The sequence below is a fragment of the Rhinoraja longicauda genome, chromosome 8 (genome assembly GCF_053455715.1).
Source record: "Rhinoraja longicauda isolate Sanriku21f chromosome 8, sRhiLon1.1, whole genome shotgun sequence".
NCBI lineage: Eukaryota > Metazoa > Chordata > Chondrichthyes > Rajiformes > Arhynchobatidae > Rhinoraja > Rhinoraja longicauda.
In genome coordinates this window covers 47,043,154-47,069,541 of record NC_135960.1, presented here as the reverse complement: position 1 = coordinate 47,069,541, position 26,388 = coordinate 47,043,154, and the positions used below count along the sequence as shown (strand labels likewise).

General features: G+C 45.1%; 1 protein-coding gene across 2 annotated transcripts in view; it reads left to right on the top strand.

Moving 5' to 3' along the window:
• gpd2 (glycerol-3-phosphate dehydrogenase 2 (mitochondrial)) overlaps positions 1–26,388 on the top strand; it is an 89,722-nt gene that overhangs the window by 48,571 nt on the left and 14,763 nt on the right. For both annotated transcript variants that reach the window (XM_078403862.1, XM_078403863.1), the window contains exons 7-13: positions 132–295; positions 7,202–7,366; positions 10,721–10,865; positions 12,492–12,685; positions 22,809–22,943; positions 23,863–24,041; positions 25,829–25,960. In XM_078403862.1, the coding sequence (XP_078259988.1) occupies positions 132–295; positions 7,202–7,366; positions 10,721–10,865; positions 12,492–12,685; positions 22,809–22,943; positions 23,863–24,041; positions 25,829–25,960 (1,114 nt within the window). The remainder of the gene's footprint in view (positions 1–131; positions 296–7,201; positions 7,367–10,720; positions 10,866–12,491; positions 12,686–22,808; positions 22,944–23,862; positions 24,042–25,828; positions 25,961–26,388) is intronic.

Below are 26,388 nucleotides of genomic sequence, written 5' to 3'. Positions count from 1 at the left end.
AGGCTCAGGTCCTCGAGTCCTGGCCACATCCTCGTAGATCTTCTCCGCACCATTTCCAGCTTGACAACATCTATCCCGCAACATATGTTTATTTATGAGGCTTATCACAGTATCTTTTTTTACTTAAATAGGTGGTGGCAATTGCCTTATTACTGGGCTGGAATAAAGATGTATGACGTTGTGGCTGGACGTTATAGTTTGAAACACAGTTACTTCCTCACCAAGTCAAGAGCCTTGGAACACTTCCCTATGCTGAAGAAAGAAAAGCTTATCGGAGCCCTTGTGTACTACGATGGTAACTGCTTTACTTTAATTATTTCTAAAGGGTTGGAAATATCTGTCAAAGGGGAATCAGGGAATTAATGGAGAAAAAGGATGGGTGACTTTTTGGGTTGGAACCCTTCTTCAGACTGAAAGTAAAATGTGGGTGGGGGGGAGGTACTGGAAGTTGGAAAAGGCCAGAACAAAGCAGGGCTGGTAACAGATGGCCACGGAAGGATGGAACCCATGATGGTCTATTGTTGGCTGGGAATGCAAACAGTGGAACTCATAGGATGACTCGGGTGGTGGGGGGGGAAATGCTGGGGTTACTTGAAATGAGAGAAATCAACGTTCATACCGCTGGGTTGTAAAATATGAGGTGCTGTTCCTCCAATTTGTGCGTGGCCTCACTCTGAGAGTGGAGGAAGCCCAGGAAAGAAAGGTCAGTATGGGCAGTTAAAATGTTTGGCAACTGGGAGATCATGTAGGTTTAAGGGCCTGTCCCACTTAGGCAACTACAGGCGACTAGGCTGTCGCCACATGGTCGACGGGTGTCGCCTGTATGAGTAGTCTCGTCAGTCGCCCAAAGACTCTTACTGGTCGCCGCTGGATTTTCAGAATGTTGACATTTTTTTGGCGACAGTGGGTTTGACGCCAATGAGCGGAGCTTGACGTCTCCTGACGTAGATGCTGTCGTAGGTTGTTTCCACGTGACGTAGGTTGTCGCCGTTGTTGACTTCGGTGAATTCCATTGGTGACTACCTACGTCGACCTACGTCAACCGGCGACAGGTACCGGCGTCAAAACTGGAGGCCAAAATGACGTGAATTGTCTTCAGTTGTCGCCGACAGAGTCGTAGCTTGTCGTAGCTTGTCGCGGGTGGACGTAGGTTGACTTCGGTTGTCGTAGGTTGTCGCCTGTGTAGTCGTATGTGCGATCTTAGGTGGACGTCCTAAGTCGCGACGATTGGGTCGCCGGTTGTCAGGAGCTTGACGTCGACTATGTGTAGGTTGTTGTAGCTTGTCGTACACATTGCCGGTATTTCGGCAACCTGCTACAGTCGCCGGCAGTCGCCTAAAAAAACACCTAAGTGGTACAGGCCCTTTAGGCAGACAGAGAAGAGGTGTTCAGAGAAATGATCACCCGGTCTACACTTGGTCTCACTGATGTATAGGCGTCCACACCGAGAACTGCGGATTCAGTAGATGAGGTTGGAGGAGGTGCAAGTGAACCTCTGCCTCACCTGGAAAGGACCGTCAGGGTCTCTGGGTGGAGTCAAGGGTGGAGGTATAGGAACAGGTGTTGCATCTCCTGCGGTTACAGGGCAAAGTCCCTGGGGAGGGGGTGGTTAGGGTGGGAAGTGATGAGTGAACGGGGGAGTTGTGGAGGGAACGGTCTCTGCTGAAAACTGAAATGGATGGAGATGGGAAGATGTGACTAGTGTTGAGATCCCGTTGGCGGTCATGGCCTCTGAGAGGAGTCTAACGATGACGTAACGTTCCGCTGAGGCCGCCCGCAAAGTTGGCCCCGGAGGTCGGCTACCAGAACGGATCTGCCGGCTTCGGTCAGGTCGGAGTTCCAGAGCCCCGGCTGCAGGGGGCAAATTCGACCCACCGATCGGCTGCGAAAGTCCCGATGAGGTCAAGATCGGCCGACTCACCCGGCCTAGACGCCACAATTTCGGGGGGACTTCCGGGGGGATTTCAAGTGCGGTCTCGTAATTTTGTCCGGATTATATCAGTTGCCAGAAAATTGGTGGTGGACCTGTACAGCATGGAAACAGGCCCTTCGGCCCACTAAGTCCACGCCAACCATCGATCACCCTATTCACACTCGTTATCTACACTTTCTCAGCTGCACCTTAAACTCAAGGGATCTCCTGGTTGCGAACCATTTTAACTCTCCATTGCCACACTGACCTCTCTCCATTGCCACACTGACCTCTCTCCATTCCCACACTGACCTCTCTCCATTGCCACACTGACCTCTCTCCATTCCCACACTGACCTCTCTCCATTCCCACACTGACCTCTCTCCATTGCCACACTGACCTCTCTCCATTGCCACACTGACCTCTCTCCATTCCCACACTGACCTCTCTCCATTCCCACACTGACCTCTCTCCATTGCCACACTGACCTCTCTCCATTCCCACACTGACCTCTCTCCATTCCCACACTGACCTCTCTCCATTGCCAGAGTGAGGCCACATGTAAACTGGAGGAACAACACCTCATATTCCGCTTGGGTAGCTTACAACCCAATGGTATAAATATTGAACTCTCCAGATTTAGGTACCTAAACGCGTAACAAACCACCATCCCCGTCCCCACCTCTCTTCCCTGTGCCCCACCTGGACTAGCTCCCATTTTAGTCATTTGAGATACAGCGCGGAGACAGGCCCTTTGGCCCATCGAGTCTGTGCCGGCCAGGGCAGTACATTAGCACTATCCTACACTCTCGGGACAATTTACAATTTTACTGAAGCCAATTAACCTACAAACGCGCACATCGTTGGAATGTGGGAGGAATCCGGAGCACCTGGAGAAAACCCACGCAGTCACAGGGAGAACATACAAGCTCCACGCATACAGGCGGCACCCAAGGTCAGGATTGAACCAGGATCTCTGGCACTGTAAGGCAGCAGCTCTACCAGCTGCGCCAATGTGCTGTCTAAACTGAAAATTGTGAATAGCAGTCCATACATTTGAGGGCCAGATTCTAGTGCCGGAATCTACTTCACTGCAGGGAGACGAGCTCTATGTTGGCATAAGGAAAGCAAACCATATGTTAGTTGTTAGCCTGGGTACAACATGTCCCATTTAGTCAAGGTCTCCTTTGTAGCCGCAAACTCACGACTTTATTTCTTAGGGGTAGTTGTCAGAGTTCATTTAGCATTTGTTGATATCCACATTCTCTTGGCAGGGAAGAGGCAACATATTTTTTCATGGGATGTGACTGAAATGTGAGCAGTAATCTGTCAGATTCACTCAAGCGGCCGAAGGAATATTGGAGACGACAGTTTATTCCGAAGCCACGGCAAGATTTCTTGGTATTCGGATGTGCTTTTCTTGGTAGATCAGTTATTTTACGAGCCGCAAGATGCGGGGCTCGGCAATCGCACAAGACAGTCGTCTTGTGTTTGTCAGGATGAATATTCCCCCTCCCCCCCCTTCCCATTGGGAAATGTTTACTGGAGCCTTCGGTCGTCTTGTGGCAAACAGAACAGGAGTAGTCTGCGTTCCACGACAGTTCACTAGGTCAGCGGAGCTAAAGCCACAAGCTTGCAGATGATAACTGCCTCTTCCGCTGTACCTGCAACAATTTAATTGGACAAGTCAGCCCAGCCAAGCATTGCGGGCTCATGACTGGGAGACATGAAATTCATTGTCATTATTGTCTCTGTCATTTTAGATCGTTTTATTCCTGTGCAGAATTCTCTTCACTTCAATGCACTTTCTTCCTTGAGGAAATGGGGATTATCCTCAGTCAGAGTGGGGGCAGGACACTGAACTATACTTACCTCGGGGAGCTGCAGATTAAATTGGCTTTGCTCACTGGCTTGATGGTAGATCGTGCGTGTGTATGTGTGTGTGTATGTGTGTGCATATGTGCGTATGTGTATGCGTGTGTTTGCACGCCTGTGTGCATGTGTTGTGTGTGTACGCTTAGTGTGTGTGTGTGTACTCGCGTGTGTGTAGTCTCGCTATGTGTTTTGCTTGAGTTGTGCGTGAGGAATCTTTGCTATCCGGCTTACTAAACCCTTTAAATATCTTCAGGTTTATTTATTTAACAAGATTACTTTTTGAATCGTATGAGCAGAGGTTAGCGATTTTTGAATTTTCAAAAAAAGAGTAGAGTCTATGGTTTTCGAGGGTGATCACATGAATTGGATAGCAGCGTAAAATAAGGGACAAAAATAGTTGTGATTTTAGTTTGAAGTTGTTGAAGTTTGAGTTTATTACTGTCACGCGTACTGAGTGTTCTTAGGGCGTACGGTGGCGCAGCGATAGAGTTGCTTCCTGACAGCTCCAGAGACCTGGGTTCGATCCCGACTATAGGTGCTGTCTGGGCGGATCTTCTATGTTCTCCCCGTGACCTGCGTGGGTTTTCTCCGGGTGCTCTGGTTTCCTCCCACGCTCCAAAGACGTGCAGGTTTGTAGGTTAATTGGCTTCTGTAATTTGAAAATTGTCTCGATAGTGTTAGTGTAAGGGGTGATCGCTGGTCGGTGTTGACCTGATGGGATGAAGGGCCTATTTCTGCACTGTATCTCTAAAGTCTAAGAGGTACATTGAAAAGCTTTATTTTGCTTGCTATCCAATCAAAGGAAATATTTCTAGGTTTAGGTTTATTATTGTCATGTGTACTGGGGTAAAGTAAAAACCTTTGGTTTGCATGCTGTCCAAACAGATCAGATAATACGATACATAAATATAATCAAGACAAACTCAAGTAAAATAGATAGAATGAAGGGGAAGATACAGAGAGCAGAATATAATTCTCAACATTGTAGTGCAATAGTTCCAGAGACAAAGTCCAGTGCCCGCAATAAGGTAGCGGAGGGTGACACAGTGGTGCAGCTGGTAGAGCCGCTGCCTCACAGAGACCCGGGTTCGATCCGCAACTCAGGTGCTGTCAGTGTGGAGTTTGCACCTTCTCCCTGTGACCTTGTGGGTTTACTCCAGGTGTTCCAGTTTTTCCCACACTCCAAAGACGTGCGGATTTGTAGGTTAATTGGACTGGTATAAATTGCCCCTGGTACGTGGGGAGTGGATGCAAAAGTGGCAGAACATAGAACTACGTGAAATGGTAATCGAATGTCGGTGGACGCGGTGGGCCGAAGGGCCTATTTCCACGCTGTATCTCTAAGTACTTAGTGCAAGAGAGAATCAGAATGCATCCAAGCTTGTGGAAGGACCGTTCAGAAGCCTGATAACAGAGCAGATTAACCTTGTAATTTTGGCATCGATGATTAAAGTGATTGTAACCATTTCATTGCATTTATGGAACAAATGGTTAAGAAGATTTAACAATATGCACAACGTGTCTGTTGTCTTTAATTAATTTCATATCCATTTTTGCATCTTTTCCATAAAGGACTGTGGATATTAAAAGATTGATTGAAAAGCTGCAACGATTGACTTCTGTTTAACATAAAGGCATAGTCTTTCTAAATATGTATGTGCTAACATTGCTGTTAGCTTGTGGTAGCATTAACCTTAATGCCAGCTCCGAGCCCTGAGTGATTATGAATTCAGGGCACACAGAGTCAGTGCCCTGCAATGCAGACCAATTTAGCTCATTGCACAACATTCACGATTTTAACTTCAGTCGCATTAGTAAATAGAAGAAGTCCCTCAAGACACAGACATTAAATATGATAAACCATCTCGACTGTTCTCTTTGTATCAGGGATTTTTTTTTTAAATACAGCAATGAATCTTTTAATGATGTACATATGAATCATTTACTCATGAAATCGGGCTTTGTTCATTTGTCCCCTTTTGAAAACCTTTGGTTTAAAAATTGAAGAACGTTGACCTGGATCACTAGAGATCACTGAAGGTTTTTTCCTTCCAGAACAGCAGAAGGACCCAGCTTGGGGGGGGGGGGGGGTGGCACCAAGAGCAAAGAGGGACCCTGCATGGATGGGGTGGGGGGCGCTGAGACCAGAGGGACAATCGGGACTGTCATTAACACTTATGTCACTCTGTCGGTGCCCTATACGTGGAGACTCTTTGCATACTTGTGTATTGTATGCAAAACAAAGAATTTCACTGTACCTATACATACATGTGTACATGTGACAATAAAATACCATTCACTCATTTATATGTGAGTGACAGAGTGACTGGCATAAGGAGCTGACAGTTGAATCTTTTATTCAGCATTGTTGCCAATAATGTGTCCTCCTGACCTATTCGACACTTAAAGCAGAGTTTTCTGTAAATTCGCTTTGTACTTTGCTTCTTTATGGAAATCCTTTCATATCCTATGGTTTATAGGGCATATTAATTAACACTTGATCCTTTAAAATGGGGCTGTGTGGGGAAATTATTTCTTAGAATTTTGTGGTAACAAAGAAATGCGGAGGCTGGTCAATATGCAAAACTGCTGGAATAAATTTGCAGTCCGAAGAAGGGTCGAGACCTGAAATGTCACCTATCCATGTTCTCCAGAGATGCTGCCTGAACCGCTGAGATACTCCAGTACTCTGTGTCCTTTTGTATATTAACCAGCTGTTGTTTGTTTCTGCTACTTAAACAAGTATACATAGATCATGGCTGATCTATTTCTTCCCCCTAACCCCATTCTCCTGCCTTCTCCCCATAACCATTGACACCCGCACCACAAGAATCTATCTATTTCTGCCTTAAAAATATCCATTGCCTTGGCCTCCACAACCGTCTGTGGCAAATAATTCCACAGATTCACCACCCTCTGAGTACAAAGAAATTCCTCCTCATTTCTTTCCTAAAGGAACATCCTTTAATTCTGAGGCGATGACCTCTGATCCTAGACTCTCCCACTTGTGGAATATTCTCTCCACATCCACTTTATCCAAGCCTTTCACCATTGAGTAAGTTTCAATGAGGTTCCCCCCTCATCCATCTAAACTCCAGTGAGTTTGCTCCTATAACGTCTGAACAAAACGCTGGAGTCACAGCGGGTCAGGCAGCATCTCTGGCGAAAAGGACTAGGTACCTGTCTGAATGTTTGTTAAATGTTGCAATAGTAACTTTAAGACTTTAGAGATACAGCGAGTATCTTAGAATGATTGTGTCCTTAGAATTATTGTCCTAAGTCTGGGCTGAGAATGAGATAGATGCAATCTGACAGGGACAGATGTGACAGATCTGTTCTGACACACTTCTGTAGCACAAGTCAGTGGCTTGAGGTGACTCATGCTCTCCCTGGCAATCTGTCCACTTGCTGCAGGGCAACACGATGATGCGCGGATGAACCTTACGATCGCTCTCACTGCTGCCAGGTATGGGGCTGCCATGGCCAATTACGTCGAGGCGGTGAAACTCCTGAAGAGCAAGCATCCGGAGACTAGCAAAGAATATATATGTGGCGCTGAGTGCAAGGACGTCGAGACAGGTAGGCATATCCATCACCTTAAGCAATGTTAACTGCTTCAGTGTGCAGGAAGGAAATGCAGACAAAATATGCAGGGAGGAACTGCAGATGCGGGTTTACACCTGATTGGGTTAACATATGATCAGTGTTTGACCTCACTGGGCCTGTACTCGCTGGAGTTTAGAAGAATGAGGAGGGGCCTCATTGAAACTTACCAAACAATGAAAGGACTGGATAAAGTGGATGTGGAGAGGATGTTTCCACTAGTGGGAGAGTCCAGGAGCAGAAGCCATAGCCTCAGAATAAATGGATGTGCAGTACCTTTGGAAAGATGGGGAAGAATTTCTTTAGTCAGAGGGTGGTGAATCTGTGGAGTTCATTGCCACAGACGGCTGTGGAGGCCGACAATGGATATTTTTAAGGTGGAGATTGACAGATTCTTGATTAGTATGGGTGTTGGAGATTATGGGGAGAAGGCAGGAGAATGGGGTTGAGAGGGAAAGATAGATCAGCCATGATTGAATGGCGAAGAAGATTTGATAGGCCAAATGGCCTAATTCTGCTCCCAGAACTTATGAACTTATGAACACGGAAGATAGGCACAAAAAGCTGGAGTAACTCAGCGGGCCAGGCAGCATCTCTGGAGAAAAGCAATAGGTGACATTTCGGGTTGAGACCCTTCGTCAGACTAAGAGCAGGGGAGAGGGAAACTAGAGATATGAAAAGGTATCATGCACAAATGAATGAAAGGACAAATCAAAACCAGCAATGATGATGTGATGCTGGTTCCTACTAAAGATAGACACAATGAATGGTTGTAGATGTAGGAACAAGGAACTGCAATGCTGGTTTGCAAACAGAAAGGACACAAAGCTGGAATAACTCAGCGGGTCAGGCAGCATCTGGGAGAAAAGGATGGGGGACGTTTCGGGTTGGGTCAGCCTGAAGAAGGGCCCTGACCCAAAAAGGGAGGGAGAAAGAAGACGGGGAATTACAGACTAGTTAGTCTAACATCGGTAGTGGGGAAAATGCTAGAGTCAGTTATTAAAGGTGGGATAGCAGCATATTTGGAAAGTGGTGAAATCATTGGACAAAGTCAGCATGGATTTATGAAAGGTAAATCATGTCTGATGAATCTTATAGAATTTTTCGAGGATGTAACTAGTAGAGTGGATAAGGGAGAACCAGTGGATGTGTTATATCTGGACTTCCAGAAGGCTTTCGACAAGGTCCCACATAAGAGATTAGTATGCAAACTTAAAGCACAACTTACAAAATTCTTAAGGGGTTGGACAGGCTAGATGCAGGAAGATTGTTCCCGATGTTGGAGAAGTCCAGAACAAGGGGTCACAGTTTAAGGATAAGGGGGAAGTCTTTTAGGACCGAGATGAGAACGTTTTTTTTCACACAGAGAGTGGTGAATCTGTGGAATTCTCTGCCACAGTAGGTAGTTGAGGCCAGTTCATTAGCTATATTTAAGAGGGAGTTAGATGTGGCCCTTGTGGCTAAAGGGATCAGGGGGTATGGAGAGAAGGCAGGTACAGGATACTGAGTTGGATGATCAGCTATGATCATATTGAATGGCGGTGCAGGCTCGAAGGGCCGAATGGCCTACTCCTGCACCTATTTTCTATGTTTCTATGTCACCTATCCATTGTCTCCAAAGATGCTGCCTGACCCACTGAGTTACTCCAGCACTTTGTGTCTAGCCTTGGTAAAGTCCATTCAGGGAGTCTGAAGAAGGGTCCTGACCAGAAATGTCACCCATCTTTTTTCTCCAGAGATGTTGCCTAACCTGCTGAGTTACTTCAGCACTTTGCATTTATCTTCATTAACTGTTTCAGGACCAGTTCCTGCAATGTTTGTTTATATATGATCAATCCATCCTGCAATGTGTGGGGCAATAAAAAAAGCTTTGATTTAAATGGGTGGGTAATTCCACAGTGTCACAGTTCCACAGTGGCGCAGCAGTAGAGTTGTTGCCTTACAGCGCCAGAGACCCGGGTTCAATCCTGATTGCGGGCACTGTCTGTACGGAGTTTGTATGTTCTCCCTGTGACCGTGTGGGTTTTCTCCAGGTGCTCTGGTTTCCTCCCACGCTCCAAAGACTTTCAGGTTTGCAGGTTAATCAGCTTCTGTGAAATTGTCCGCAGTGTGTAGGATCGAAGTCATCGAGTCATACATCGTGGTAACAGGCCATTCAGCCCAACTTGCCCACACTGACCAACATGCCTCATCTACACTGTCCAACCTGCTACATTTGACCCATATCCCTCTAAACCTATCCTATTCATGTGCCTGTCCAAATGTATTTTAAACGTTGTGATAGTACCTGCTTTAAGCCTATGTCCTCTGGTTCTTGATTCCCTTGCTCTGGGTAAAAGACTGTCCCTCTCATGATTTTGTATACCTCTATAAGATCTCCCCTCAGCCTCCTGCGCTCCAGGGATAGAGTCCTGCCCAACCGTTCCCTATAGATCAAGCCTTCGAGTCACTTCAATATATTGGTCAAATGTGATTTCCTTTTGCCTGATTACCATGTTTTCCAAGTGTCTTCCTGTAACATTTTATGTTTTCCCTTACAGATAGTAGGTCAACTACCTGACCAGGTAAATAAGGTGGTCAAAAAGTTGTTTGACACATTGGCCTTCATCAATCAGAGTATTGAGTATAGAAGTTGGGAGGTCATATTGGAGTTGTATAAGATGTTGGTGAGACTGCATTTAGAGTATTGTGTTCAGTTCTTGGCACCATGTTATAGGAAAGATGTTGTCAAGCTAGAAGATTTATGAGGATGTTGCCAGGACCGTCTGAGCTACAGGGAGAGGTTGAGCAGGCTGGGTCTCTATTCTTTTGGAGCACAGGAGGATGAGGGGTGATCTCATAGAAGTGTCTAAAATCATGAGAGGGATAGATCGGGTTGCTGCAGTGTCTTGCCCAGAATAGGTGAATCGAGGATCAGAGGACATAGGTTTAAGGTGAAGGGGAAAAGATTTAATAGATATCTGAGGGGTAACCATTTCACAAAAAGGGTGGTGTGTGCACGGAACAAGCTGCCAGAGGAGGTAGTTGAAGCTGGGACTATCCCAACATTTAAGAAACAGTTAGACAGGTACATAGATAGGACAGGTTTGGAGGGATATGGACCAAACACAGGCAGCAGGGACTAGTGTAGCTGGGACATTTTGGCCGGTGTGGGCAAGTTGGGCTGAAGGGCCTGTTTCCACGCTGTATCACTCTATGACTCTATGACTAACTGGTCTTCATTTTTTGTTATATATGACAACTAAACACTCTTGATTCTTCAATTACTTTTGCTTATTTGGATCTTACTCCAGATTTGGGGTGTCTGATCATTCTTGTTTTTTTTTGCAGGAAAATTGTTTGAGGTGAAGGCCAAGTGTGTTATCAATGCCACAGGGCCGTTCACGGATACATTACGCCAAATGGATGATGCAGGAGTCGAGAAAATCTGTCAACCCAGTGCTGGTGTCCATGTTGTCTTGCCTGGCTATTATAGGTAATAAAATACCACAAAAGATAAAACCTCACTTGAAAATTACATGTTGACTGGACTTACTCAATGCGAGCATTTTCATTTGAAAGTAATTCTTGTATATTAGGCGGCAAATCATATCATCATATCATATCGTATCATATATATACCATTTAGGTCATTCCCTGAACAATCTACCTCTTGCCATCTAGATTGTTTTTTATTGTTTAGTTTCAAGATACAGTGCAGAAACAGGCCTTTCAACCCACCGAGTTCGTGCCAACCAGCAATCTCCATACTCTAACACTATCCTACACACTAGGGACACTTTACAATTCGTACCGAAGCCAATTAAGCTACAAACCTGCACATCTTTGGAACGTACAAACTCCGTGCAGACAGCACCAGTGGTAAGGATGGAACCCGGGTCTCTGGTGCTGTAAGGCAGCAACTCTACCACTGTGCCACTGAGCCGTTGTATTTGTGAATGAAGATGTGCAATTGTAAATTGTCTAATAACGAATCACAATGGATAGGAATGAATCACAATGAATAGATGGTTATGAAAGATGTGGGTCAAGCGCGGGCAAATGGGGACACAAAGAACTGCAGGTGCTGGTATGCAAAAAAACCGCACAATGTGCTGGAGTGCTGGTGATTAGAAAGGGTGTCAAAGGTTATGGGGGTAAGTCAGGAGAATGGGGTTGAGAGGAAAAATTATACTAGCCATCATTGAATGGCGGAGCAGACTCCATGGGCTGAATGGCCTAATTCTGCTCCAATGTCTTATGGTCTTATTAGTAGCACAACCAAGCAAAAATAATTCAGAAACAAAGCTTGCACTGCATTGCATTTACTTATTATGGGCAAATCGGACGAGCTTAGATGGGGCAACACGGACGAGCTGGGCCGAAGGGCCTGGTTCCGTGCTGTATGGCTATGAATTGTTATCAATATGTAGATGCAGAGGCAGGAAACAGTGTTATTACTGCTCTAATGTTGTGAAAGGTTGATCTTAAACAGGTCTTGTACAAATTCACTGTTTTTAAGCTAATTAGTTAAGCTAATAACAACATTTAAAAACATTTGGACACGTTGAGAAAGATATGGGACAAATGCGGGCTAGTGAAGAAGAGGTGCATCTTGGGGTGAAGATGGGGTGATGGGCTATGATTAGTGAATATGGGGTGCCTCGGTCGGTGTGGGCAAGTTAAACTTTGGCCGAATGGCCTGTTTCCATGCTGTATGACTCTACTGGTTGGCATGGTGGTAGAGTTGCTGCCCAACAGCGCCAGAGACCCGGGTGCGATCCTGACTAAGGGTGCTGTCTGTACAGTGTTTGTATGTTCTCCCTGTGACCGCGTGAGTTTTCTCCAGATGCCCCGGTTTATTTTTTTCTCTCGCATCCCATCGACGTGTGAGTTTGTAGGTTAATTGGCATCTGTAAATTATCCCTAGTGTGTAGGATAGAACTATGTATGGGTGATCGATGGTCGGCACGAACTCAGTGGGCCAAAGGGGATGTTTCCACGCTGTTTGTCTGAACTAAACTGAAAACTGAAACAAATAGAAAGTATTGTTGTACTATAGTGAATCATTGGTTTGGAACAAATTGTATATTGAACATAACCCCTGCTTTTATCCTTGAAGCCATGAAACAATGGGTCTGTTGGATCCAGCAACGAGCGATGGCAGAATTATATTTTTCTTACCGTGGGAGGGAATGGTGATCGCAGGGACCACTGACAGGCCGACGGAAGTCACAACTAAACCCATTCCGCACGAGGAAGAGATTAACTTCATTCTCAGCGAAATACGGAACTACCTGAGCCCTGACGTCAAGGGTAATGTGTGATCTTTACTTAAAGCTAACCAGGGGTGGAGCTGGTAGAGCTGCTGCCTCACAGCGCCAGGGACCCGGGTTCAATCCTGACTTCGGGTGCTATCTGTGTGTGGAGTTTGTACTTTCTCCCTGTGCAGGTTTGTAGGTTAATGGACGTCTGTAAATTGCCTAGGATAGGACATAGTGTATGGGGGATCGTGGTCAGTGCGGACTCGATGGGCCGAATGGCCTATTTCCACACTGTATCTCTAAACTAAACTAAGCTGCAAGCAAATGCTTTAGATGGAAGGGAGATGGAAGATGGGAGCAGGGTCCCGGCCTGAAACGCTGTTTATCCACGCTCTCCAGAGATGCTGCCTGATCCACTGAGTTACTCCAGCACTTTGTGTTTTACTAATGATAGAAGTGTTGCATTGTATAAACCTCTCCACACTGTCAATAGTGTTTAAACCAGTCATTAACAATATTTATAAATGTGCTCATATTATTTAAATATGATATGCCAGCCATATCAATCTGCGACAGACCTATATTATCCTGCAACCATTTATGCCAGCTATTTCCACTTCCAGGGACTTGGACTCATTCCAGCAGTTTAATTATTGTGTGACAGGAGCTATTTCTGGTAGCATGCTTTATAAATACAGTTCAGTACTCTCATAATATGATAAATGCCTCATTTTAGCTAGATCGACCAGTGTGGCAACACCGTACTGTTTGAAATGTAGCCCAAGTTTTTCTAATATAATTCTGCAGTGCTTATTTTGAATAAGACGGCAAAAGCATAAATCAGTGCGTTGTAACTGCGGGTTGAATGATCTATAGTCTCTTATTGTTTGACGACTTCATAGAAGGTGGAATGATATGGATAGATTTAATTTAAAATTTATCTGTAACCTCTGCAGTTAACGTTCTGCTTCCCGAGTGTACGAGCTAGGATTTGTTGCTCAATTTTGTGGTGTAATGGGGCAAACGTAAAATTGGGGTTGTCCCTTAACTTCAAGCGCAAACATCTAATCAACAGATCACACAGATCGAGTGATGACAAGAGTGGAAAGTGAATGAGGCTCAAATCGGATGAGTGCTTTCGAAACAGGAATATCTGAGCACATTTTGGTTTAGTTTGGAGGTACAGCACTTAAAGACATAGTCATACAGAGTGGAGACAGGCCCTTCGGTCCAACATGTCCCAGCTACACTGGTCCCATTTGCCTGCATTTGGCCCCTGTCCCTCCAAATCTGTCCTTTACACGTGTACAAAGCTTACCCCACAGGGTGGCACGATGGCAGAGTGATAGAGTTGCTGCCTTACAGCGCACGAGACATGGGTTCGATCCAGACTACGGGTGCTGTCTGTATGGAGTTTGTACGTTCTCCCTGTGACCACGTGGATTTTCTCCGGGTGCTCTGGTTTCCTCCCACACTCCAAAGATGCACAAGTTTGTAGGTTAATTGGCTTCGGTAAAGTTGTGAATTGTCCCTGAAGTGTGTGTAAGATAGTGTTAGTGTATGGAGATCGCTGGTCGGCGTGGACTCAGTAGACCGAAGGGCTATATCTCTAAACAAAACGAAACTAAATTAAACTAAACTAAACTAAACTCAGGATCCTATTAAATCTTTTCCTAAATCTGAGAAATGTATTCTGTACTTTGTACAGTATATCCCTTTCAACTATCTGTTGTACTTGAATTTGGCTTGATTGTATTTATGTATCATATTATCTTTAGACTTTAGATACAGCATGGAAACAGGCCATTGCGTAAACCTTAGTACAGCAAATGTGTCAATGTGGCCGACTAATAAGTCATTCCATGTGGAATTAATCTACTTATCACATTATCTCGTGACAAAGCATTGTTTGTGTCTGTCACACTGTATATCTTTTAAAAATAAAGACGGATCATTTCACGTCAAATTAACTTCACCGTAATGTGATGTGTTGCATTATCCAGAAGAGAACGTATTGCAAGTATGTTCATATTTTAGTCCTTGAATTATGAATGAAATGAATGTAAATGTACATTTCCCTACTAATGTACTGACACATCTCGCCAATCCCTAACTTAGTATATGTCTCTTGTGTGATCTTTTCCATTCAACATTGTAGTTTAGTTAACATAGAATTAGTTGCCCCTTCTGTGGTTTAAAATATACTGCTGTTAGATTATTGTTTAGATCCCATAGCTTTCCTAGCGAAAACAGGCTATAATTCACACAAGCATTTTAACATTATCTTGCTGACTGTCGATACGCTGACCTTATTTTGGTAGAAACTGATTGCACATCCCTTTTTTTCAAGTAACTTTCATCCAAGGTATCTTTTGCTACAACTTTGCATATGAATGAATGAATGAATGAATGAATGAATGAATGAATGAATGAATGAATGAATGAATGAATAAGTTTATTGGCCAAGTATGTGCATATACAAGGAATGTGCCTTGGTGCTCCGCTCATAAATGACAACACAAACATACAGTTAACAATTAAGAATAAAGCATAAACACATCAAAACAATAAGGATGCACCATTACGGTCTAAACATGTGAGTGAAAATAAACCAGAACAAAAAAGAAACTACAGAATTTGGTTATTGAGTAGAACTATCACTTGTGGAAAAAAACTGTTTTTATGTCTGGCTGTGGCTGCTTTGACAGTCCGGAGTCGCCTTCCAGAGGGAAGCGCTTCAAAGACTTTGTGGCCAGGGTGAGAGGGGTCAGAGATGATCTTGCCCGCTCGCTTCCTGCCCCTTGCAGTGTACAGTTTGTCAATGGGGGGAAGGTTGCAGCCAACAACCTTCTCAGCTGTGCGAACGATCAGTTGCAGCCTCCGGTTGTCGTGCTTGGTGGCTTTGCCAAACCAGACCATGATGGAGAAGGTGAGGACGGACTCAATGATAGCAGTATAGAATTGGACCATCATTGCCTATGGCAGATTGTGTTTCTTCAGTTGCCGCAGGAAGTACATCCTCTGTTGGGCCTTTTTGACTGTGGAGTCGATGGTGGCCCCCCATTTAAGGTCCCTGGAGATAATGCTTCAAAGGAACTTAAATGACTCCACAGATGTGACTATGGTGTTGTTGATGGTGAGTGGGGCCTGGAGGGGAGGGGGATCTCTTCGAAAGTCTACAATTAGTTCCACTGTCTTGAGAGCATTGAGCTCAGGTTGTTGCGATGGCACCAGGACGCCAGCTGTGTCACTTCCCATCTGTAGGGAGATTCCTCCCCATCGTGGATCAGTCCAATTAGGGTCGTATCATCCACAAACTTGAGGAGCTTGATAGAGGAGTCTGTGGAGGTGCAGTCGTTGGTGTAGAGAGTAAAGGAGAGGGGAGAGTACGCAGCCTTGCAGAGCTCCTATGCTAAGGGTCTGCGGGTCCGAGATGTGCTTTCCCAGCCTCACATACTGCTTCCTGTCCGTCAGGAAGTTGATGATCCACTGACAGAGGGGTTCAAGCACAGTCAGCTGGGAGAGTTTGTAGTGTAGTAGCTCTGGCACAATGGTGTTAAAAGCAGAGCTAAAGTCCACAAGCAGAATCCTGGCATAGGTCCCCTTGTGGTCTAGGTGCTGGAGGATGAGGTGCAGGCCGAGGTTGACTGCGTCATCCACCGATCTATTGGCTCGGTATGCAAACTGCAGGGTGTCCAGCAGGGGGTTTGTGACGTTTTTCAGCTGGGCCAGCACATCTTTCAAAGGTCTTCATGACTACAGAGGTAAGTGCGACAGGCCTGTAGTCATTAAGACCAGTGATCCTTGTCTTTTTGGGTACAGGGACAATAGTGGAGACTTTGAAGCAGGCAGGGACAGCGCAGGTTTGCAGGGACCGGTTGAAAATGTCTGTGTAGATCGGTGCCAGTTGTTTGGCACAGAGCTTGAGGGTAGAGGGGGAAACATTGTCCAGTCCTGGAGATTTCCGGCTTCCTGTTTTCTGAATAGCCTCTCCACCTCCGCAATTTCTATTGTTAAACTGGAAACATTCTGTGAGGATGTGCAAATTGGTGATTGCAGAGGGGTGGGGTGGGGGGGGGGAGGGTTTTTGCAAACTCCAGCCAGTCTCTGAGTAGGTGTGAATTGCTGCTTGGGAAGGAGTGGGTGGGGACGGATCCAGTCTTTGCAAACTGGAGTCAGTCCTCGAGTACTTGTGGTGATTGGGGGTGGAGGGAGGGGGGTCCCAGGGTTATGTTTCTGTTTCTTGAACCTGCAGTTAAACTCGTTCAGGTCGTTGGTCAGCTGACGATTGTCCAAGGAGTGTGGGGTTTTCCTCTTGTAGCTGGTGATTTCTTGCAAGCCTTCCAAACTGAAGAGTCATTAGCTGAGAACTTGCTCCTCAGCTTCTCAGTACCTTTCCTTGGCAGCTCTGATTCCTCTTCTCAGCTTGTACTTGGCTTGCCTGTAGAGGTCTGTATCCCCTCTTTTAGCCTTTAGTTTAGGTTAGAAATCCAGACCCTTCGGCCCACCGAGTCCGTGCCAACCAGCACCCACCCATACATTAGCTCAAGGTACAATTTTACAGAAGCCAATTAGCCTACAAATCTGCACGTCTTTGGAATGCAGGAGGAAATCAGAGCACCCAAAGAAAACCCATGTAGTCACAGGGAGAACGTACAAACTCTGTACAGACAGCACCTGTAGTCAGGATCAAACCCAGATCTATCACGCTGTTCATAAATTCATGTTATAGTAGCAGAATTAAACCATTCGGCCCTTCAAGTCTATTCAGCCATTCAATTATGGCTGATCTACCTTTCTCAACCCCATTCTCCTGCCTCCTCCCTGGAGGAGGATGTCAACCGCCCCTGACATCCGCACTAACCCGCTGCATGGCAGCAACTCTACCGCTGTGCAATTACCGGGGGGCGCCAGCAATGGCTGCCTTGCCAACAACCTGTCCTTTCTTCTGTTTTTGTTATTTTAAGTACGTATTGTTTTAGTGTTCCTTGATGTGTGTTTATGGGGCGGGGGGGCTGGGGGAAACATTTTTCAATCTCTTACCTCGACGGAGATGGGATTTTTTTCTGTATTGTATCTCCGTTCCCACATCGTGGAGTGGCGCGGCCTTTCCTGGAGACTGACCCTGCGCTTCAACCGCGGGCGTGGCGCGGACTTACCATCGTGGAGCTTGCGATCCCTTTGCCTGGGATCGACTGTGGAGAGCTCCAACCGCGGGCCTGTGGACTTTAACATCGTGGAGCCCGTGGTCCCTGGTTAGAGACAGATTCGGGAGCTCCAAGCCGCGGAGAGTTTCAACTGCCCCGACGAGGGAGTTTCGATCACCCCGACACACGGCAGCTTTGATCACCCTGACTGCTGATGGTTTGACAGCCCTGACCCTGGGAGAAGAAAGAGGGAGAAGATTGGACTATATTGCCTTCCATCACAGTGAGGAATGTGGGGAGCCGCTGTGGTGGATGTTTATGTTAACTTTTATTTTATGTGGCTGTGTGTCTTGTTGCTTTTCACTTAGTGTGGCTGTATGGCAACTCAAATTTCACTGTACCTTAATTGGTACATGTGACAATAAACCGACCTTGCAACCTTGTATGTCAGCAACTCTACCGCTGCGCAATTATGCCATCCGCCTTTGTTGCAATGAAGCTAATGTTTTTAGATTTTCTTTAGTTACTTTAACCTAATATTTTGTAGTTACAATAACATGAAAAGTAATTAGAAATCCAGTATTTTAGATGCTTTGTTTTGTTGTTATTTATGGCTCATTGGAAGTGTTGAGCTGGAATATAAGATGGCACCGCACACCACTTGCATGTTATGTGTGTTCCAAGGAATTCATTCAACCCAGCGGAATAAAAAGGGTCACTGATGTGTATGAAGCAAATCTGTTTATAAATCAGATATTTTTTTAGAAGCTCATGTTAACTTTTTAAAAAACGTGTGACAATTCTCTTGTAGCTTTATGGAAGTATCGACCAATTTTTAGGAGTGGTTTTATCCAGTTGATTGGCTGTTGTCAGCTCAAGTCAGGTTTTATAATTTGATTTGGAATGCAGAAGTAGTTTAGTAAAAGCCAACTATACTTTAATGCGTAATTTATTTTCCAGTCTGAACAGTTTTGCATAATCATTTGTATGTTCTATTTTCCATTAAGAATATTGTTGCAGAAATATTGCAGACTAATTTATTTCACGTGTTTGTTTTGCTTCTGAATCTGCATTTCCATTTCCCGACTCTTATTGAAGTAGCTTTGCAGCACAATTATGTCTCAAAAACCAGTACTTACTGAACTGCCATCACAGACCATTCTATTAAAACCTGGGGCTCTGGTTAATTTACTCAAACATTCTAAATGTTTAAATTTTGATGGCATTATAAAGTATGCGGTGGGATTTTTCTTTTTTTTGCATTAAAGAATATCCAGGGCAATTCTAAAACTTAATCCTTCAGCTTTCCTTTGACATCCCAGTGTTATTTTTTTTATTCACATTTTTTTTGTTACACTCTCCTGTTCCATATTCCCCTCCAGGATACGTCTGCTTGTGTGTTTATTCCAGTGTGCACCGAGAGAGACTTACAATGTACAAATTCATGTTTCTGTACTGCTGCGTTTTTCGGCCAACTTCCCTTCTATTCAATGATGCAGCTTGTACAAAATGCCTCACGTACACAAACTGTAGAGAGTCATACAGTGTGGAAACAGGCCCGATCAGCCCAACTTGCCCACACTGACCAACATGTCCCATCTACACTCGTCTCACACCTGCCTGCGTTTGGCCCTGTAAATCTCTGTAAACCTGTCCTATCCATGTACCTGTCTAAATGTTTCGTAAAAGTTGCAATACCACCTGCCTCAACTGCCTCCCATACACCCGTTCCATACACCCACCATCGTTTGTGTGAAAAATTTGCCTCTCAGCGTCCTATTAAATCTTTCCCCTTCACCTTAAAAATATGTCCTCTGGTTCTTGATTTTCCCTTCTTTGGGTAAGAGACTGTATTTACCCAATCTATTCCTCATGTTATTTTGTACACCTCTATAAGATCACCCCTTATTCTCCTGCTCTCCAAGGAATACAATCCCAGCCTGCCTAACCTGATGAATAAAGTCTCGCCAGAGAGCTAATAATGTGGAAAAACTCATTTTATTTGGTTCATTTCCAAATGAACTGTTTGGATAGAATGTAGAAACAAGGAAAAGCAGCTGCTGGTTCATGCCAAAGATAGACACAAAGTGCTGGAGTAACTCAGCAGGTCAGGCAGCATCTCTGGAAAAAAAGGATGGGTGACATTTCAGGTCGGGACCATTCTTCAGGTAGAAGATTGGTAGAGTCTGTAAATGCGGGCAACTGGGACTAGTTTAGATGGGGCATCTTGGTCGGCATGTACGGGTTGGGCTGAAGGGCCTGTTTCCATGCTGTATGACTCGATAATATTTCTGACGTTTTGCCATTATGGATTGATGCAGTGTGGAAACAGGCCCTTCATTCCACCCAGTCCACGCTGGCCATTGATCACCCGTTCTCACTAGTTTTCTTCGGGTGCTCCGGTTTCCTCCCACACCCCAAAGACGTACAGGTTTGTCAGCTGATTGGCTTGGTAAAATTGTAAATTGTCCCTGGTGCATTTAGGATAGCGTTAGTGTGCGGGGATCGCAGGTTGGCGTGGGCTTGGTGGGCTGAAGGGCCTGTTTCCGTGCTGTATATATGAAGTAAATGGGGTGTGGGTGTGAGGAGATGGGGGTCAAAATCACAGTTGAACTTGGAATACTCTGATGGGAGAACGATGGTAGACAGCTTGAGTTAAGAATGCAGTGGGTGATGGAAATGGAAGATAATTTCACGCCAAATGCACAATCTCGTAGCAGCTGCAAATTGTGTTTGCTTCCGAAATTCATTTCCATGGATTTCTGGTGGAAATGAATTTTGGAAACCAAATACTGCACAAAGTCACAGCGATTATAGTTGCCCAGAACAGATTACTGTCCCATAATGACTTTGGTTTCCCAGTGTTTAATTTATATTGCCAAATTTATTTAATTCAGTTTCACAACTTCTGAGCTCTTGCAATGTGATATCGTAACTACTTGCCCAGATGGTCAGAGTGATGGTGCCAGAGATCTGTTGTTGCATCCTAAAATTATGTTGTAGCTTCTTAATGGTCATCATCTTCACAGCAAGACTAGTGTGGACTGGTGAGTATATGCACTGGTGCCTAAGTAGTGGAAGATGATGTAAACACTAGTACAGACCCTAGTGTAGACACTAGTGTATTAGTGTAGGCATTAATGTAAATGCTAGTGTGGACACTGGTGTGGATGTTAGTATAAGCATCTGTGTAGACAATAGTGTGAATGTTGGTGTAGATAATAGTGTGAATGTTAGTGTAAACATCAGTTTAGACATTAGTATAAATGCCAGTGTAGACACTAGTGTGACGTTAGTTTAAAAATCCCTGTAGGCTTTAGTGTAGACTCTAGTGTAAACACTAGTGTAGATATTAACACAGACGCATGCTAGTGTAGACATTACTGTATACGTTAGTGCGGGTACGAGTAGACGTGAGCGTGGGCACTCGTGCAGACATGGGACCAGGAGTGTGTAGACAGGTGCCTAACATGTAGACGTTAGACCTGCTCTCTCACCTTCTCCCCTCTTTAGATCGCGTCACTTGTAAATGAGTTTCATTTCCGATTCTGCTCATCCAGCCTGGGTCGGGGCTTTAAACCAGGGACTGTGGGGCTGGCGAATCGCTGGCATTGGGTCAGCAGAGAGATCGGGGAAAGTGTCAGAAGTCAAGCGGAAATCCAGGACAATTTATTTTTGGAAAAGAAGAGTTGTGATTTTTATCAGGATGCACAGGGAACAGAGAGGCAAGGGTATCGGAAGTGAAAAGACGGGCATGCCCAGCACCACATTCACAAAAGCGGCAAATCTACGCTGGTATGTTGTTTGTATGTGGCATCCAGTAAATTACACGATCCTGCCCTGCATTAGGAATATTTATACCTTTGAGAACAAACAATTTAGATCACGGACCAGCACAGGAACAGAGGAAATTATTTTCACTTAACATCATGTTCGACACGGATATTGGCCCACAATGAACATGATGCCAACTTAATCTAAGAAAATAACTGCAGATGCTGGTACATCTTAATCTAATCTCCGCTGCCTGCATATGATCCATATCCCTCCACTCCCTGCTTGTCCCTCCACTCTGTGTGCTTGTCTAAAACACTCTCAATGCCAGGTAATATCCTTAATTGGCTTCGGTAATAATCATAAGTTTTCCAGGAGAAATGCAGTGTCAGTGTGCAGGGATCTCTGGTTGGCGCAGACTTGATGGGCTGAAGGGCCTGTTTCTGCACTGCATCTATAAACTAAACTAAACTTAATGTCATTGCTGGACTATCTTGATAGCTGACACGATGGAGATACATACAGAATAATGGAAGGCATAGATAGAGTGGATGTGGAAAGGATGTTTCCACTGGTGGGAGAGTCTAGGACCAGAGGTCATGGGAACAGAATTAAAGTTAAATAAAAAAATAGAAAAGAGGTAAGGAGGAACTTCTTCAGTCAGAGGGTTGTTAATCTGTGGAACGCATTGCCACAGAGGGCTGTGGAGGCCAAGTCAGTTGATATTTTTAAGGCAGAGATAGACAAATTCTTGATTAGAATGAGTGTCAAGGGTTATGGGAAGAAGGCAGGAAAATGGGATTGGGCGGCAGGATCAGCTATGATGCGGCACGGTGGCGCAGCGGTAGAGTTGCTGCCTTACAGCGAATGCAGCGCCAGAGACTCAGGTTCGATCCTGACTACGGGCGCCGTCTGTACGGAGTTTGTACGTTCTCCCCGTGACCTGCGTGGGTTTTCGCCGAGATCTTCGGTTTCCTCCCACACTCCAAAGACGTACAGGTATGTAGGTTAATTGACTGGGTAAATGTAAAAATTGTCCCTAGTGTGTGTAGGATAGTGTTAATGTGCGGGGATCGCTGGGCGGCGCGGACTCGGTGGGCCGAAGGGCCTGTTTCCGCGCTGTATCTCTAAATCTAAAATGATTGAATGGCGGAGAGGACTCGATGGGCAGAATGGCCTAATTCTCCTCCTATAACTTGTGAACTTGTGAGATGTTAAAGTAACCTTTGCTGATGGATGTGTTGCTCTGCACAGTAAGAAGAGGCGATGTGCTCGCAGCCTGGAGTGGTATCCGTCCGCTGGTATCTGATCCCAACTCGAAGGACACCCAATCAATCTCCCGCAACCATGTTGTGACAGTAGCAGACAGCGGACTGGTGACAATTGCTGGTTAGTCAGTAAATATACACTGTTTGAACCTGCTTTCAAAATTTACATTACTGAACTGCACAGTTAAATACTTCATAGCCAATTGATCTTTTTAAAAATTCATTTTGATTTTATTTGAGTTTATTCTGTCTATTTATTGCATTTAAATAAACTTTTCATTTCTCTTGTGTAGAAAGGAACTGCAGATGCTGCTATACACTGAAGATAGACTCAAGTGCTGGTGTAACTCAGCGGGTCAGGCAGCATCTCTGGAGAAAAAGGATGGGTGATGTTTCGGGAAGGGACCATTCTCCAGTCTGAAGAAGGATCCTGACCCAAAATGTCAACCATCCTTTTTCTTCAGAGATGCTGCCTGACCAGCTGAGTTACTCCAGCACTTTGTCTCTATCTTTTCATTTGCCTTATTTTTTAGACTGAGTATATTGAAAGTCTCAGATAAAAAGGAATGGTCTTCGTAATCCAGGAGAAATGCAAAATGCTTCGTGTATGAAGTCATTAATTCTTCCGAGTTATTATTTCTTCATATTTCTTATTTTGATTTGTGACGATCTCTGATGTAAAATGCAATTCTTAAAAAGTAAAATTGAATTATGCTCTCAAGTGGAAGACAAATGTTGAACAAGTTGTTCATAAATTGACAATAAAGCATCATTGATGTGTAGGAAGGAACTGCAGATGCTGGAGTAATAATGCCTGTCCTGCTGAATCACTCCAACATTTTGTGTCTCTCTTCAAAGTATCATTGACAACAGCTGGGAAAAACTGTCCCTGAATCTGGAGGTGTGCATTTGCACACATTTGTACCTCTTGCTTTATGGGACAGAAGAGAAGACTGAGTGACCGGTGGTGAGATTGGTCCTCGGTTATGCTGGTTGTCTTTGTTGCCGCAATGTGTTAACCTGTGCTGGGTACCTTGCAGGTGGCAAATGGACCACATACCGTGTGATGGCAGAGGATACAATCAACAGTGCTATCAAGACCTGTAACCTGCCGGCGACAAAGCCATGTGAGACGGTTGGGCTTCTGCTGGATGGTTCCCATGACTGGTCTCCCACTCTGCACATCAGACTGGTGCAGTACTACGGTCTGGCCACAGAGGTAAGCAATCCCTGACTTCCACCTTCCAATCATCCAGTCACCACTCACTCCACTCTGATGAACTTGTGAAAAAATGCAACCAATTATAAAAGAAAAACAGGCACAAGGAACTGCAGGTAATGAAATCCTGAGCAAAACGCAAAAGTCCTGGAGGAACTCAGCGGGTCAGGCAGCATTGCTGGAGGGTATGGAGGGGCGATGGTTTAGGGGTGGCACGGTGGCGCAGCAGTAGAGTTGCTGCCTCGCAGCGCCAGAGACCCAGGTTCGATCCTGACTATGGGTGGTGTTCGTACGGAGTTTGTACTACCACTGAATCAATGTCTCTTCAATGCATCAGTCTGGTGAATCATCCTCTGTACACTATGGACGGCTCGATTGTAATCATGTATCGTCTCGGTAATTAGCCTCATTAAAATTGCCCCAGGTGTGTAGGGAGTGGATGAGAAAGTGGGATGACATAAAACTAGTGTGAATGGGTGATCAAAGGTTGGCGTGGACTTGGTGGGCTGAGGGCCTGTTTCCACACTATATCATTCATTCAATCAATTGGCTACTACTACTTAATTGAGTTTGGTTTATTTCACGTGTACAATGTACAGTGAAAAACCTGACTGTTGCGTGCTATCCAGTCAGCGGAAAGACTTTGCAATCAAGCCATCCACAGTGTACAGACGCAGGATAAATGGAATGATGTATAGTGCAAGAAAAAGTCCAGTAAAGTCTGATTAAAGATAGTCTGAGGGTCTCCATTGAGGTAGATGGTAGGTCAGGACCACACTCTAGTTGGTGATAGGATGGTTCAGTTGCCTGATAACAGCTGGGAAGAAACTGTCCCTGAATTTGGAGATATGTGTTTTCACATTTCTATACCTCTTGCCTGATAGGAGAGGGTAGAAGAGGGAATGACCAAGGTGAGATTGGTCCTTGATTATGCTGCTGGCAGACAGCTTAAAGTGTAGATAGTCAATAGAAGGGAGGTTGGTTTGAGTGATGGACTGGGCTACGTCCACAATTCTGTGGACTTCATTGCCACAGACGGCTGTGGACGGCAAGCCATTGGGTATTTTTAAGGTGGAGATTGACAGATTCCTGATTAGTAAAGGTGTCAAGGATCAGAGATATGGAAAACAACAAAACACACAACAAACAGGCTGCAAACATTCATTAACACCTGCCTCAGGAGAATACTAAACATCTGGAGGAGAGACAAAGTAAGCAATGTGGACCTGTGGAAAAGAACAAGCCAGGATCCCATTGACTTACAAATTCAAAAGAGAAAATGGAGTTGGATTGGACACACCCTCAGAAAACCTGCCGCAAAAATCACCCGGCAAGCCCTGAAATGGAACCCCCAAGGAAAATGGAAAAGAGGTCGCCCCAGGAACAGCTGGAGAAGAGGTGTCCAGGCAGAAATGTCGGAGTGGGGTCAACTGGGAAGATCTCAAAAGAACCCAACAACCAAGTGAGGTGGAGGACATTTGTCAATGCCCTATGGAGCAAAGGGCTTAAGAAGAAGAAGAAAGGTGTCAAGGGTTATGTGGAGAAGGCAGGAGAATAAGGTTGTGAGGGAAAGATAGATCAGCCATGATTGAAGGTGGAGTAGACTTGATGGGCTGAATGGCCTAATTCTGCCCCTATGACTTATGAACTGATGAATTCACTGCAATTTCTTGCAGTCTTCGATGGAGCTGTTCTCAAACCATGTGGGTGATTAATGGAATCTGGGGCCTGTTTCCACGCTGTATCACTAAACTAAACCAGTTTTTAACTCTGCACTTGCTCTTTAGGTTGCACGGCATCTTGCTCAGAAGTATGGTGGCAGAGCGTTCGAGGTGGCTAAGTTAGCAAAAATGACTGGAAAGAAGTGTCCTTTGGTTGGCAAGCGTTTGGTGGCTGATTTTCCATACATTGAAGCTGAGGTAGGAAACAGTATTATTATTACTGCTCTAACGTTGTGAAAGGTTGATCTTAAATAGGCCTTTCACAAATTTACACTACAGGACCACCACCGATTTTACAGCACCTCCTTTAATCCGGACAAAATTACGAGACTGCACTTGAAATCCCCCCTGGAAGTCCCCCCTAAAATGTGGTGCCTAGGCTGGTTGAGGTGGCCGATCTCGACCTCATTGGAACCTCCGCAGCCGATCGGTGGGACAAATTTACCCCCTGCGACCGGGGCCCTGGAACTCCAGCACAGCCGGAGCCGGCAGATCCATTCCCGTAGCCGAATTCCGGGGCTGAATTTGCAGACTGGTGCCTCGGCGGCCTAGGCGGATCATTCCAGTACCGTTGGACTCCTGTACCTGATCATTCCAGTACCGTTGGACCGTGACCTCTGTTGGTC